Source organism: Quercus suber, unplaced genomic scaffold (genome assembly GCF_002906115.3).
Source record: "Quercus suber isolate HL8 unplaced genomic scaffold, Cork oak 2.0 scaffold_1014, whole genome shotgun sequence".
Classification (NCBI taxonomy): Eukaryota; Viridiplantae; Streptophyta; class Magnoliopsida; order Fagales; family Fagaceae; genus Quercus; species Quercus suber.
Genome location: NW_027070426.1, coordinates 122,556 through 139,742, shown reverse-complemented (window position 1 = coordinate 139,742; position 17,187 = coordinate 122,556). Strand labels below are relative to the sequence as shown.

The 17,187-nt window shown below is 34.6% G+C and overlaps 1 protein-coding gene across 1 annotated transcript; it reads left to right on the top strand.

Annotated features, from left to right (window-relative positions):
• The first annotated feature begins 11,370 nt into the window (after positions 1 to 11,370).
• LOC112040057 (glycerol-3-phosphate acyltransferase RAM2) lies at positions 11,371 to 14,381 on the top strand. Its single transcript, XM_024072955.2, is given in 3 exon segments — positions 11,371 to 11,677; positions 11,680 to 12,113; positions 13,365 to 14,381. Coding segments are annotated over 3 exon segments (1,509 nt in total). The 5' UTR covers positions 11,371 to 11,502; the 3' UTR covers positions 14,265 to 14,381.
• The last annotated feature ends 2,806 nt before the right edge of the window (positions 14,382 to 17,187 follow it).

Here is a 17,187-nt window from a genome sequence, read left to right as displayed (position 1 = left end):
GGGGCGTGGAACACAAGCAACTTCCCATGCGTGGTGGCCAAGTCTTAGCTTCAACAGAGCCGTCGGCCTCGAAACCGTCAGCCTTCTTTCTCCCCTTCAGCCAAGTTGGCGTCACCTTCTTGCTATACGAGTAACCAAGGAGCTTTGAATAACCGTCGGTTAGAACCGGAGCCTTCAGTCCCGGTTTATCTTGGTCCCGTCAGCATGACTCCGTCTGTCACCCGTAATTGGCCCGTCAGTCGAAGCTCGCACTGACAGGTTAAGCCCATGACACCTGCAGTGAGTATTCTTCCATATCACTAGGGTTATATAATACTTGGGATTTCATGTTTCATTGTACCTATTGTTGAGGACAAAATTTTCACACTATATGACTTTATTTCATTGGCAACTCGCACCACATTAACATTATCATGGATTTTGGAAAAATCTACTTTAAAGCCCAAAAGAGCTCACATTTACACAAAATGATGCCAAAGCCAACGATCCAAAACCCATGGCGATATTATCTCATCAAAGCCCATGGTTCAAGCTCAAGGCACATAATTTCATTTTCGGCTCATGAGTCTCATCAGGGGAATTTTGGGAGTAGTGGTTTGGAGGGCCAAGAAGTATGTTCAATAAAGTTCTAGTGGTTCAAAGTTGATAAAGGCAAACAGGTTTTGCTTGGCATGTCTTCCCCAATTCCCTGAACTCTGACGGGTCAGTATGCAATAGATATCATCTGGTAAGCCTCTCATATCACATAACACTTAAAATGAAAAAAAATTCTCATGCTTTTTACATAAAAATTAATGTTCATCATATAATATAAGTTTAAAAATGTAATTATATTATTTCATATAAATTATATTATTATTTAAATCAATCCCAAACACATGGCTAAATCTATATTAATATCTAATATCTAGCATTAAATGCTCTCTTTGCTCTCCAAGATTTGGTCAAAACACAAAGAGACTACAATTACATCTCTAAAACCTCATCAAATATCAACCAACTAGTTATTATTTACCAAAATTATATTGTAATAAAACCATGGACTAAACATATAATTTTCCAAAAAAGGAAACTTAGCCAAAAATACCAGCAATAGTTACAGCAGAAACTGCCTTAACTCCAGTAGAAGCTGCAACAACTCCAGCAAAAACAACAACAGTTGCAGCAAAAGCTGCAGTAGCTCTAACAGCAACTGCAATAGCTCCAACAGCAGCTTAGGCAATTGACACATGTCTAAAGTGACATCGTTAACCCTTTAATGCCCATTCCTAGCAGCTTGCTGCCATACCCAAATTAAGAAGCAAATATCCTATAAAGGAAGTTCTACCATTTTAAGCTAAGATCCTTAGCCTCTAGCTGTAGTATCAGAAATAGGAAGATCCCATAAAGGTTATCTTACCATTTTTAGCAAAACTCATGAATTTAATGCAAAATATTTTCTCCAGCAGAATATCTCACACAGCTGACATCATCCAGTTGTGTCAAGACAGCTACTACTGTAGAGCTGTCAGCTGCAGCAGCTACAACTGTACTATTGTGTCAACTATTGTACAGCTGCAGCAGCAGCCTTAAAGTTTCAAACTTTCTTCTTTCACTTACTTTGTCAAAGAATTTTCCTTATTTGCTAAATTTGTCTTCAACTAATTCTAATCTAATTACATACTTGGCTCGATATAAAGAGGACTAAGCCACACATTAACACACCCACTACCCATCCCTCTCTCACTCTCTTACTTTGAAACTTCATTCACTTTGCTGCCCATATCTCTAAACATTTTCATACTTCTCCATCTCTCTTACAAAATCTCTCTTCTTAGATAACGTCATTACAACACACCTATTACACAACACCACTATCTTAGACGTTCTTTTTTTTCTTTTCTTTTTTGATGGAAGAATTAGACGTTCTTTTGTTTTTGCCACACATACAATTTTATATTAACAATGTACAACAGTATATCCGTAAACATAAATCCATAGAAAGTTAAGTTACACCGATCACCAAATGTTTTACTTTAATACACAATTATACTGACCAAACACATTTATATAGTTGTATAATCATACACAATTATACCTTTTATATATGTTTTAATAGTATAGTGTATTTGAAATTTATATATATATAAAACTATTAATATATTATATTTAACAAGAAAATCAACTAATTTATAAATAAACGAAAAAAAATTAAATATAATATATTATTAATAGTTGTAATTCAATTGAAATATATTTATTATTGGGTTGTTTTAGCTAAACAGATATTATGGACGACATGAGTTCTATATTATTTAAGATGAAAATTAATTAATCTGTTGTATTTGTAGATAAGAGGAGAGACATTTTTCTACCAAATAAAGTTTGCGGTACAATTTTACTCTTCAAAATTGGATTCACCAAATCTGGAGTGACAGTTATTTTATAAGTTTAGGCTCAGATGTGAATCAATAATAATTTACCAACTTAACAATTGTAAAATTTGTTATAAAAAAATATTGTGTATATATCATTGATCAATTCATATGCAGGTGGCTTTCATTGTGCCACCCCAACCAGAAGTAAAGCCTGTGACAATGGACAAACTTCCCAAGCCAATTATCTTCCATGATGGCCGCCTTGTTCAAAAGCCAACACCTCTCATGGTACTTCTCACCATTCTCTGGATCCCCATAGGCTTCCTTTTAGCCTGTCTTCGAATGGCTGCCGGTGCCCTCCTCCCCATGCTGCTAGTCTACTACGCTTTGATGGCATTAGGTGTTCGTGTCACCATCAAAGGCACCCCTCCACCTCAGGCCCAAAAACCCATAGGCCAATCCGGCGTCCTCTTTATTTGTTCCCATAGAACCTTACTTGACCCTATTTTCCTTTCTATCGCCCTCGATCGGCCGTGCCATTCTTGCTGTGACATACTCTGTCTCCCGCCTCTCCGAGATCATCTCACCCATCTAGAATAGCCTTGGACACCCATAGACAAAAAAATAAAAAATATAAATATAGTAGTGTAAAAAAGTTATAAACATGTTAAACATGCTACCATTTAAAAAATTAAACAAAAAGTATCTATCAAAGTTAATAAATATGTGCTAAGATTAAGAAAAATATTACACCATTTACCAATATATGTTCAAAAGAAAATGTAAAACAAAAAATGAAATATCCAGCCTTAATCACCAAAGCATAAATGTGGATTTATTCGATTTTTTGGTAACTCATAAGGAATTAGGCTATTTTAGTCTTATTTTACTGTAATTTTTTAATTGGTTGAAAAGTTAAGAATTGGATTGAGATTGTGAGTTATAAACCATTATAAAAGAAAGTTTACATTAATAATTTGGAAGACTGTGAGTTCCAAATACTAAAATTTATCTTTATGTAAACATCAATATATACAAATCAATTTTGAAAGTACCATCTAATATATAAATAAAATTAAGCATGTACATATAATATCTATAAAAAATTCATTAGCTTTAGCCCTCACTCTCCCTTTAGTGGCTCCCCACTACTACTAGTAATGTATGATCAGAATCCCTTATTTATTGTAATATTTATTGTTTTTTTTTCTTCCTTTTGATACAAGATAGAAATTATATTCTAACCTAAATGTATATGTGTGTGAAACTCCCTTCTAAAAACTTGAATCCCAGCCTTTGCCCTTACCCCTTACAAACACTTATACTTGTGGAGTGACCATCGCGCCAAGGGTGTGCGGTGATATTTATTGTAATATCTTAATATCATAATACTTTTTATAAACACATCCTTTCAATTAATTAGTTACAAGTAATAGGATATGATTTGTTAGAGTTATTGGCACATGTAACAATATAATCATATGGGTTAATTGGTGAGTGTTAATTAGTAAGGCAAAAGGATCAAGTCATGTGTGACCATTGAATTCTATAAATAGTACTTGTAACCATCATTTGAGATATCTTGAAAAAAAACTAATTCCTTATTTAGTGGATTTCCTTTCTCTTTTAATATTTCTCTATAAATAGTGACTAACTCAAATTAAGTCAATTCACTTACAATTCCCATCTATTTCCATACACTTCTCATCCATCCTTTTTAGGAATCACCAATTTTCTAACAATTTATCACTTTAATAAGTTAATGAATAAGTTGTCTTTAGCATTACTCAAAGAGAAAGTTTATTGACACAAATTTTGCCACAACCTTAACATGTGCAACTATGAGTGGTATAGAAAAAATAGTGAGTTTATTTGAAAGTTAGTGGCTTCTCATTACTAATAATAATTTATCACCTTAATAAAGTATAAAATAAGTTAATGTGTTTAGTATTGCTCAAGGAGTAAGTACGTGGGGTAGAACTTTTGCCACAACTCTGACATGTGTGTTATGAAAGATGAAAAAAAAGGATTTATGTAAAAGTGATGATTCACCAATTACCATATTATCAAGTTGTAGAAAATTGCATCATCATAGAAAAATTGTTGCTAAAATTAAACAATTTGAAATTTCTTCTCCTAAAAAAAGAGGAGAGTCTATGGACATAATTGTTGAGCTACATCTCTTGTATGAATAGTAGAAAAAAAGTTATGAGTTTATTTGAAATAGATAATTCACTGATCACAATTGTACTTCTCATCCCATTTTGGTAAAATGTGTGATTGTAGAAGAACTGGCATTGTTTCGTGTGGGAGATCATACTTGAGAGAACTTTCTCAAAACTCTACTAAATGAGAAGCGGTAGACTAAGGGTGTGTTTAGATATCGCTTATTGTTGAAAACTAAAAACTGAAAATACTGTAGCAAAATAACTTTTAAATGTGTGAATAGTGTCATGAGATCCATTTTTAATGAAAGTTTTAGTTAAAAAAGAGGTTTATGGGTCTTGTGAACAGTGCACGAGACCCACTATTTAAACACCTTACGCCCAAATGTAGACGCCAGATGCTATCCAAACGTTACCTAAGTGTGAGTTTGGACGTTGTTTAAATGATAAAAGATGAGCGTTTGACGTCTTTTCTGTAGATCCCGTGCACTGTTCACGGGACTTATAAATATGAAATTCAGCAAATTTTAAGTTAAAACTGGGTCTCATAGCATTATTTATACATTTAAAAATTATTTTGTTATAGTATTTTTAATTTTTAGTTTTCAACAATAAGCAGTATCTGTTAGGTTCTAAAGGTTTAGGAATTTATGTATTTAGAACTCTAATTTGTAATATTTGCAAACCATGATCAAAACAATCTGTTTAGTCTTGTTAAAGTGTGCTCAAAGTTGTTTAATTATTGTAAAGTTGGAATCGAGAGACTGTAGATGCATTGGGGCATTTCGGTCTGGCTCGATCGATCGAAGAATAGATTCGATCGATCGAAAATCGATCAGATTGTGTTTTTCTGCAGTTTTCCAACTCAGCCCTAACTTATTAAACGTTTAGGGTTTTATGTTTTTGCCCTAGGTATATAAGGCAAAACCCTAGCCACGTTTTTAGAGTTGCTCCAGTTGTATTGTTGCTCATACATTGCTGTTTTGTGTAAATCTCTTATGAGATCTAGAGGAGCTTTCCTTTACACAAAGCTTAGGGTTTTCTAGATGGAGATTACTTCAACATCTTGATGATCAACTTGGTTGCTACCATTGAAGCTTAAAGAGTATCAAGCGTGGGTGCTTGTAGCTGATTGAAGAATTTAAGAAAGAAGGAGTCCATAGATTCGGAGCTTGCACGGGGTCGTGTTAGTAAGTTCTACTGGTAGGTAGCATTAGGAAGTCGAGCGGAGAGCTTGTAAGTCCTTTTGTATGAACTTCAATTCTTTTATAGTGAATTCTATTTTGCCTTGAGGATCGGTGGGTAAAATCCTCCCCAGGTTTTTTACCGGTTTGGTTTTCCTAGGTGATCATATCTTGTGTTATTTATTATTCTGCTGCTATATATTCTTGATATGATTGTTTGATTGTTTTAACCTAGAATTGCTTAATTTGACTAAGTAACAACTTGGCTAATTAACTAGGCTACTCAATCTGGTTGTGTTGTAAGGGGTCTAAATTTCCATCAAGTGGTATCAGAGCAGGTAGCTTTTTAGTTTGAGATTTTTTGATCTCTGAGCTGATCCTTGACCCCTGTTGTCATGGAGCATGGACACTCTCTTGTTGTTCCTCCTCACTTTGATGGGAATAACTATGCTTATTGGAAAGTAATGATGAAAGCATTCTTGAAATCCATTGATGAGAGAGTTTGGAATTCCGTTGAGTACGGATGGCAGAAGCCCACTACTCTTGTGAGTGAGTGGCAAACTTCTGAAAAAGAAGCAGCAGGCTTCAATAGCAAAGTTATGAATGCCATCTTCAATGCTGTTTCTATGGAGGAATTTAAGAGGATCTCTAATGTTGAGGTTGCTCATATTGCTTGGAAAATCCTCCAAACTGTGCATGAAGGCACAAAGGCATTTAAGATAAACAAACTGCAGCAATTAACTTCTAGATTTGAGAGCATTAGGATGTCTGATGATGAATCCTTTGATGAATTTTATGCCAAACTGAATGATATTGTTAATTCTGCTTTTAATTTGGGTGAAATCTATGATCAATCTAAAATTGTTAGGAAGATACTTAAATCATTAACTGAAAACTTTAGTCCCAAAGTGACTACCATTATTGAGAGTAAGGATGTGGACTCCATCCCTGTTAATGAGCTTGTAGGATCTCTTCAGTCTTATGAGTCTGACTTACCCAAAACAAACAAATCCAAATCAATGGCTCTTAAGTCTGTTGATGATGTTGAGGCTGGTGGATTTGATGATGAGCTCTCTGCTATAGAGATAGCTTACCTTGCCAAAAATTTTAGAAACTTTCTGAGAAATACAAATAGAAGGGCAAGAGGTACAAACACTGTTGAACTTAGAAACTTTAGGAAGAATGATCCCACGAAAGTTAATAATTTTGAAAAACCTAGAGAAAAAGTAGGTCAATCTTTAAACAATTCTTTGGGTGCTTAGTGTTTTGGTTGTCAAGGGTATGGTCATGTTAAATCTGAATGTCCTACATTCTTGAGAAATAAGGGTAAAGCTATGGCTGTAACCCTTAGTGATAATGAGGTTTCTAATGATGAGTCTGAATGTGACGAGGATGAAAACTTCATTACTTTCACTGCTACTACAGTAGTCAATGAAAGCATAGCTGTTGAGGAGAACCCTTCTGATGGGGAACTCTCTGAGGATGCAGATCTTCAAGAGGCCTATAATAAACTTTGCAAAGTTGCTGCAAAGGATGGTATGAATGTTGAACTTGGCCTGAAGAAAATTGATTCTCTTAAGCTTGAAAAGAAAATTTTGCTTGTTAAATTATTTGATGCTAATGATCTTTTGAACCATATGAAATCTGAGAACATGCTTTTACTTGATAAAGTTAAAACTTTAGAACATGATTTATCTGTTGCTAGAACTGCTAGTTCTAAACTTGATCACATGCTGAATGTTCAAAAGTATCCTTCTGATAAATCTGTGATAGGATATGTTGAAAGCATCTCTGTGTCTACTCCACATTCCACGAACTTTGTTCCTTTATCTTCTTCTGAACCTTCTGTGAGTGAGGTTGTGAGTGAAACTGTCAAACCACCTGTAAGTGAGGTAGTCAAACCTGTAGAAGTTTCACCTCCTAAGAAGAATAGGGTTGATCGGAGAGAAACTAAACCTACCATTTCTAAGGACAAGATGCATGGTAAACCTGTTTGGGTTTGTCATTACTGTGGAAAGTCTGGACACATTCGTCCTAACTGTTACAAGCTTCAAGCTGCTAAGAGAGCAACTAAACCAAAGGTGCCTGTGCCTCAAGCACAAGATCCTATGGCACTTATTGGTGAATTGGTAAAGGCTTTGAACCTTTATTCCAATTCTGGAGTTGGAAATCACTCGAATGTGAATAGGAACTCCAATGCTCGGAGTGCATCTAAAAGGCTTTGGATGCAAAAGACTCAACCTAATTGAGTCTTTCTGACATGGTCCTTTTGCTTCATTACTCATTCCTCTGTGACCATTGTTCTTTGGTTTTTTGAGTTTCTGTTTTTTTCTAGGACTTGCATTGCATTACATTCATGCATTTCATTCTAGGATTTATTTGTTTTCTCTTTAAAAAAAAAAAAAAAAAGGAGAAAAGGAGAAAGCAAAAATGTGTTTGACATTGTTTTCTTGGTTTTTGAAAACAAGGTTGGTCAATTTATTTACACATATCATGTCCTATGTACCTTGTTTAGCTTTGATGAGCTTATTTATTGCACTTGACTAGTTGAAGCTTTGTAATGCATGTTGTGTGGGAAAGATGTTTATGGTGTTTATCACTTTATCTTAATCTTGAAGTCATATGTTATTTGACTGTCGGACTTGATCCTTTTGAGAAAGACATAAATAACTATCTCACCACTGTTCACTAGCCAATCATGAACACCTTAGTGCATATCATAAGATTATGTGCTCGAGAAAGTGTAGCACATGCATAAAAGGAACATAAGGTGTTGCCTCGGCTTAATTGCTTAATGATAAAATTAGTATGTACTATTAGGCTTGATGCCATCTCACATAAATAAAATTGGTGTGTACTATTAGACTTGATGCCATCTCACCAAAAAAAAAAAAAAGAAAAAAAAAAAAGAGGCAAAAATACAAGAAACTTACATGATTGCAAGCTTTTGTTTTAGGAGATGTGGGAGTTATAGGATGTAACTCTTTAGGTGATAGTCTCTTTTAAATTTTATGTGANTTCAAAAGAGGAATCAAAGAGATTGTCCACAATTCATGATAACGGGGGTCAAGGATCACACTCAGGAAATTAATCCAATTAGAGTGTACCCACTCTGATACCATTTATTGGAAAATTTAGACTCCGATTGATAGAATTAACAAGTTTTAGATCTAAGTTGTTAATTAAATTTATTATAAATAAACCTTGTTAAACTAAACTAACATCAATATCATGTTAATATCATGCACAACGGAATAGTAAATAAGACAAGATATGATGACTAGGAAAACTAATGAAATAAACTAGTTTCACAGTAAAAACTTGGGGGAAACCTTTCCGAAAAGCAATCCACTATAATAAAAAGAAGTTTCAGATCTAGTAGAAAACCTTTGTCCCTAGACTTTACAATCACTGTAGATGAACTTACAACAGAAATCTTCTATCACTTCAGAACCTCTGAACTCTTTAATACATGAACGCCACCCTTTTGCACGGATTACAGTACGTGACTAACCAATGATGCATGGCTTCTAGTACGTGACTAACACACCAACTTGAAGAAGATTGTTGGCTGCAAAGTTCTTCATTTCATCAACAATGAAGATCAAGAAACACTTGGTTATAAAACCCTAAGGTGCAAAGACGCAGTAACTTCTTTCAGAGAAAGTAAGGCACTCGATCACTTTTTGCAGGTGTTCTCCATGTATAGTCACTCAATACCTATATGACGGCCTTTAAAATAAGCCTTATATATATATATATCTAGGGTTGTGAGAAAAGAAACCCTACACATACAAATCAGCTTGGGTCGAAAATCAGATCTGGAAGTTCTGATTTCGTAGATCTCGATAAATATTTCTATTGAGCAACAGTCGAGACCTCGATAGATATATCTGTCGAGCTATTTGGCGAACTTTAATGAACAACACTTCTTCACTTGTTTCTTGGACAGATTTGCATGGCTTCAATACTAGACTTGAACTCTTATTTCTTGAAGTACTAAATCCATCTTAGATCTACCTAATTACAAATAAAGTGCGTTTTGTCAAAGGATTAGTCAATTTACATAATATATGTCTTTAACAAAATCCACATATGTCCTAATAATATTCTTCAAAAAAAGAAAAAAAAAAGAAAAAAAAAGATTTTATATAAATTTGGCAACAAAGCTGAATAGATAAGCCTAAGAAATGTTTAGTAGTAATAGTTTTATCAATAACTTTTTATTAACATGATTTAAAAAAAAATGAATAGAAAGATAACTTATTAACGTGATTTAAACTCTTCTAAAACTTTTTTAAGGGATTGGTTTAAAAAAATTTCAAAGTGATTTCCCAATTATTAACTACTATGTGCTAACTTCTAACTACCAAAACCCACAATTGAAATACTAATATGTATGAGATACCACTTCCAAAGATTACTATCTTAGCTATTATATATTATACAAAGATTTTTTTATCTTTTATTTCAAAAGAAGCGTTTCTCTCTCTCCCCGTAAAACAAATGTGTTAGGTTCTAAAGGTTTAGAATTTATGTATTTAGAACTCTAATTTGTAATATTGGCAAACATGATAAAACAATTGTTTAGTCTTGTTAAAGTGTGCTCAAAGTTGTTAATTATTGTAAAGTTGAATCAGAGACTGTAGATGCATTGGGGCATTTCGGTCTGGCTCGATCGATCGAAGAATAGATTCGATCGATCGAAATCGACAGATTGCGTTTTTCTGCAGTTTTCCAACTCAACCCTAACTCATTAAACGTTTAGGGTTTTATGTTTTTGCCTAGTATATAAGGAAAACCCTAGCCACGTTTTTAGGTTGCTCCAGTTGTATTGTTGCTCATACATTGCTGTTTTGTGTAAATCTCTTGTGAGATCTAGAGGAGCTTTCCTTTACACAAAGCTTATATTTTCAGATTGAGATTACTTCAACATCTTGATGATCAACTTGGTTGCTACCATTGAAGCTTAAAGAATATCAAGCGTGGGTGCTTGTAGCTGATTGAAGAATTCAAGAAAGAAGGAGTCCGTTGATTCGGAGCTTGCACGGGGTCGTGTCAGTAAGTTCTACTGGTAGGTAGCATTAGGAAGTCGAGCGGGGAGCTTGTAAGTCCTTTTGTATGAACTTTGATTTTTCATAGTGAATTCTGTTTGCCTTGAGGATGGTGGGTAAAATCCTCCCCAGGTTTTTTACCCGTTTGGTTTTTCTGGTGATCATATCTTGTGTTATTTATTATTCCACTGCTATTTATTCTTGATATGATTGTTTATTGTTTTAACCTAGAATTGCTCAATTTGACTAAGTAACAACTTGCTAATTAACTAGGCTACTCAATCTGGTTGTGTTGTAAGGGATCTAAATTTCCATCAGTATCGATTCAATTACGTGCACATCAATTATATGTATATTAAATGAAGGGTAGATGGTGGTTGTCTGCTCAACTAAATTTTGATTTGTACATCATTGGACCACGGCAATTGTTTTCATACGATAAATATATATATATATATATATATATAAACGATAAGCATGTGCATCAACCCTTCATAGACGCAAAAAAAAAAAAAAAAAAAAAAAAAAAAAAAAGAAAAAAAAAAAAAAAAAACCCTTCATAGACGTAGGACCTCGGTTCTTCCCTAATCATTGTTTTCATAAGCCAAACATTTTGTCTCTTACGCAAACTTTCTTATTCTAAATTGTATATATAGCCAAAAAAGCATAGACAAGAAATTTCAATTAGCTAGCTCTTTCAGAAGTTAATAGGTTTAATTTCCTATAGCTTCTAAACCAAACCATGGCCAAAGCAACCTTCCCAACTGTGGACAAATGCACATCAATAGGCCGAGAACAACACACAGTGGTTGCTGACATGGATGGAACCTTGCTTAGAGGCCGTAGCTCTTTCCCTTACTTTGCACTTGTGGCCTTTGAGGTTGGTGGGATTCTGGGGCTCCTTTTCTTGCTCCTTGCAACCCACTAGCTGGACTTCTCTATTACTTTGTCTCAGAATCTGCAGGGATCCAAGTTCTGGTCTTTGCAACATTTGCTGGTATGAAAGTCTCAGATATTGAGTCAGTGGCTCGAGCTGTACTGCCAAAGTTTTATTCGAGTGATCTTCACCCAGAGACTTGGCGTGTATTCTCTGCATGTGGGAAGAGGTGTGTGCTGACTGCAAATCCAACAATTATGGTGGAAGCGTTTTTGAAAGATGTGTTAGGAGCTGATTTGGTTTTGGGTACTAAGATAGCAACTTATAAGGGCAGAGCAACTGGGTTGGTTTGTAAGCCAGGGATACTTGTTGGGAAGAACAAGGCTGATGCTCTTGAGAAGGCCTTCGGAGAAACTCAGCCAGATATTGGTCTTGGTGATAGAGACACTGATGCTCTCTTTATGTCACTGTGCAAGGTTTGCATTTCTAATTATTTCAAAACCAAACTCAATCAATTTTTTTTTTTTTGCAAATCTAATTATTTCAAGAATCATGTTAATGAGTGTCTTTAGAGCATTTTATAATAGATTATTTTATAAAAGTTTTGATATTATTTTTATAAAAAATATAAAAAAGTTTCAAAAAAGTCAACTGCTTCTTTCTTTCTTCATAAAAAGTTTCTAAAAGTGTCTCCTAAAATTGGTATCTGTTATCTTTTTCCTTGCTTCAAAACCAAATTCAATCAATTGTTATTTGCAATTATATATATTTTCGAAATCAAGCACTTATTCACAACCACTTTTTTTACAAGAGGAAAACAAAAGAAGTATGAGGCAAGTTTTTGTATCCTCTCATATTTTTGACTATCCATATGAGCAAGGGTAGAGCCAGAAATTTTTATTTGGAGGGGCAAAATTGCAACTCTAATATATTTATTAAGACAATTTCCCATATACACACATTTTTTTTATTATATGCACAAACTTTTTTATTTGATAAGTTATATATATACACACACCCAACAACAACAAAAAAAGCTTAGTAATTTCAATCAAAATTATGTTTGGTGGCAATCTTTCATAAAATAAAATTCATTTTTACTATTTTTATAATGAAATTCTTAAAAAATATCATTTTCGATATAAATTATCAAATTTTATACTAAAGTAAGTAAAAAATATTTTAATTGAATTAATGAAATTTTCAAAAACGTGAATGATCCAAAACTTGGAGGAATAAGTTAGGCTTCAAACATGTTTGAAGCTATCTTGTTCTAACCCATTATGTGGTAACTAAAGAGACATTTAATGTGTAGTTTTAGTGACATTAATTTTTTAATGAGTCAATGACTTGTTAATTGCCATATCACTGGTTGAAAAAATATAGATTCAAACATGTTTAGTGCCAAATTTTATCAAATATTTAATAGATATAAGAGCATATTTTACGATAAAAAATAGAATTACGAAAAATAATATTATGTCTCTATAATTAATAGGCCAATTTTTTTTTAAGTGCATCATTGGACTAAATCAAATATTTGTAGGTATAATTATATATATATATATATATATATTAAAAAAATTTCAAAATTTTGAAACATAGCTACACCCCTGCATATGGGTATCCTCCCATATTTTGTATTGGAAAAAGAACCAATTAGAATTTGTAGTGCTATAATTTTACTACTTAAATTCGATTATTAACTCGATGCAAAACACATGTAGGAGGCTTTTATTGTGCCACCACAGCCAGAAGTAAAACCTGTGACAATGGACAAACTCCCCAAGCAAATTATCTTCCACGATGGCCGCCTTGTTCAGAAGCCAACACCTCTTATAGCACTTCTCACCATTCTTTGGATCCCTATAGGCTTCCTCTTAGCCTGTCTCCGAATCGCTACCGGTGTTCTCCTCCCCATGCCTCTAGTCTACTATGCTTTCATCGCACTAGGCGTTCGTGTCACCATCAAAGGCACCCCTCCTCCTCAGGCCAAAAAATCCATAGCCCAATCTGGTGTCCTCTTTGTTTGCTCCCATAGAACCCTACTTGACCCTATTTTCCTCTCCATCGCTCTTGGCCGTGCCATCCCTTCCATGACCTACTCTATCTCCCGCCTCTCTGAAATCATCTCACCCATCAAGACCTTCCGCCTTAATCGTGACCGGGCCAAAGATGCATCCATGATCAAGAAACTATTAGACGAAGGTGACTTAGCAATATGCCCTGAAGGTACAACTTGTAGGGAACCATTTCTTTTGAGGTTTTCAGCTTTGTTTGCTGAATTAACAGACCAACTCGTGCCCGTTGCAATGGTGAATCGGATGAGTTTGTTTCATGGAACCACAGCTAGAGGTTGGAAAGGAATGGACCCGTTTTATTTCTTCATGAACCCTAGCCCAGCTTATGAAGTAACTTTTTTGAAGAAGTTGCCGCTTGAGCTAACGTGCAGTGCTGGGAAGTCTAGCCATGAGGTTGCGAATTATATACAAAGGGTTATTGCTGCAACTCTTTCTTATGAGTGCACAAGCTTCACTAGGAAAGATAAGTACCGAGCACTTGCTGGTAATGATGGAACTGTGGTTGAGAAACCTTATCTCAAGGCCAACAAAGTAATGGGATGCTAAATTATATATGCATGGTAATATATGTTTGCTAAATTATATCAACATAAACTATAAAATAAAAAAGAATGTAGAAGAAAGTTGCAAAAGAGATGGATTAACTGATTTTCATTAATTTCCTGAGAGAAATTATTGTTATTTTTGTATGAAGGTTCAAAACTTCAAATTATGGTGATACGTTTGATAAAGTATATGAAAATAAACAAAAATTATATATATCTGTAAGTTTTGAAAGAGGAAAGTACACGTTTAATGTTATTGTTTGCGATGATAACCATCGGAGAAAAAGTGTAGTAAATTGAAAGTGTGAAACTACAATTTCAATAAGCTCAATTCGGAAGCATAAAATGATCGAGGTCAGGCTAATTTATTAAAGCACATCCATAATGTTGGCAATAATTCTTGCCATATGTTTCTATTATAATTGTAATTTTTTTATAATGTAATTCAATTTTATTTCAATTGTAATTGCATCAAGTCAATGAAGTTTAAGTTCAAATGAAAGAAGGGCTGCAAAAGGAAACAAAGTCAAGTGAGATTCAATATGTCATACAAAATTGAGTGTAAGACAGTTAGATTTGAAAATCAGTTACACAACACAATTTGATTGAAATTCGTCAGAAACTTGGTCGAGCAAGTTTGCCATGAATTTCAATTTTTGATTTTCTTGATTATTCTCATAGCCAACCAACCTTCGAATTTAATTTGTAAATAAACCCTAATCTTAGTAGAACTGAAGAGAGACTGTCTCTTGCCCTAGAGAGAAATTCTTGTCACCTCCCTTCTTCTCTATATTACTTACCTTTGATAGAATATTCCATTCAAACACCTTGATAAAATATTCCATTCAAACACCTTGATAATCCTAAGTGCATTAGATTAGTGCTAGAAATCATTGAAGCAACCCCTAACTCTCCAAGTGACCTTGAAGTATTTGAGAGGGGATTTGCAGTCGTTGATCAACTTGCGTAACTAAGAAGCTATTGAAGAAAAGTGACTGATACAATTTGTTGTATCAATAGTGGGGAGCTCGAATACAAGTTCCTTATACTGCAGGAGGTTTTATAAGTAGTATTGTATTATAACTACTTTCACAGTGGATTCAATTTTTTGGATGTGCAACTTTGGAGAGTTCTCTAATTTGAGTTTTGAAAGTTCAAAATGGGTATGAAACACCCTTGAACGTTTAGACCCCCAAATTACAAAAATACCAATTCAAGCTTTATATCAAACAATTAATGTGCGGAATATAATAACAAGCTTATAACAGAATTGATAAAACAATCTAAGCCAAATATAAACACATCCACAGCAGTAAATATAAGGCAAAGATAAAGGAAAGAGAGATGCAAACACACAGACAACACAAGATGTGTTATCGAAGAGGAAACCAAAGTCCTCGACGTAAAACCTCTCCGCCGCCCTCCAAGCGGTGATAAAATCCACTAAAGAATATAGTTGGGATACATGAACAGCAGAAGACCCTCCAAACCTAATCTACCCAAGTACCTAAGCCCTCCAAGCTTCTTACTCCAACGAGGTTACGCCGAACTTATTTCTTCTTTAGCTTCCAGGATTCCGCTACTTGACCATAGCATCAACCAATGTATATTGGTTCCTTCCCAAATTGCTTCCCTAAGCACCAAATGAACCTTCTCACAGACGTGGGTGTGGTGAGATAAGGGTTTGGAAAATAACCTCTCAAGGGTATGACAATGGAGAGGAAGAGAGTAGAGGAATTTGTAGAGTCTCTTAGATGAAGATTGGGGATGAGACAATCTTGTTTTTCTCTAGGGTTTTCTCTCACAAAATTCTCTTTGGAAGCTCTCTCATTATGATCGATATAAGGATGTATATATAGTAGGGTGAGAAGGGAATGCAAAACGTCAGTTTTTGCCAAACAGGGAAAATTGGCGACTTGGTCTCGCGGCTTGTCCAAGTCGCGAGTTCAAGTCGCGTCGTAACGGCCTGGCCAGCTTGGGACTTTTGTCCTGTAGCGTGACAGCTGGCGCAACCCTTCAGCTTCCTAATGTGCCTCTCACATGCCAGCTTTTGGCGGCTTGCCAGTCGTGATCCACCCGCGAGCCCTAGCCGTGAACCTCTGTTTTTCTTGCACACTCTTGAGCTTTTCATCACATCTTCTCACATACTACCCTTACAATTTTTCCACCTAAATACAGGGTTACTAAGTGCTAAATTACAAGCAAATTGGTCACGGAATAAAGCCAATTAGATGGTTGATTAAATTCAACCTTACAAGTTTTATTTTCATCAACGTACATATTGCTTGTTTGCGTGTGTGCTGTGGGTGATTGTTGGTTTATTGCTCTATTGATCTTGTTCATGATATTGATTAATTAACTACTTGAACCATAATTTTTGTGAAAATAAATCCACTTACACAAGATTAAAGAAGAGTGAAGAAAAATAAACACAAAATTTACGCGGTGATAGAAAAAGTTCCACTATAAAATAAAATAAGGATATTACAATAGTATCACAAAGGAGTACTCTATTGTATTTTCACTAGACCCGGTAATTTTTTTTTTGGGTAAGAACTAGACCCTGTAGTTACTTCTTTCTTTATAGTACTTAAGTGCGGCATATTCTTGTGGTATATTTATATGGGAAATGCTTTTATGGGAAATGAAAAAAAAAGTAATTAATATTTTGACAGCTTTTTTCATTTCTTATAAAAATGGTATCAAAACTTTACTAAAATGAATTCCCTAAGAATACTCGTTAGCATGACCCTATTTATATAAGCATAGTTCGGCTACAACTACAAGTCCTAAACCAACAAAGACTTAACTCCCATGTCCATAGTGCTCAAGGATTCTAGAACCAAGTAAAACTTGGTTTCCACTTGACTCTGGCAATCCAAAGTCAAGCTACGCACAACAATAATTGAAGAATTTGATAAAAT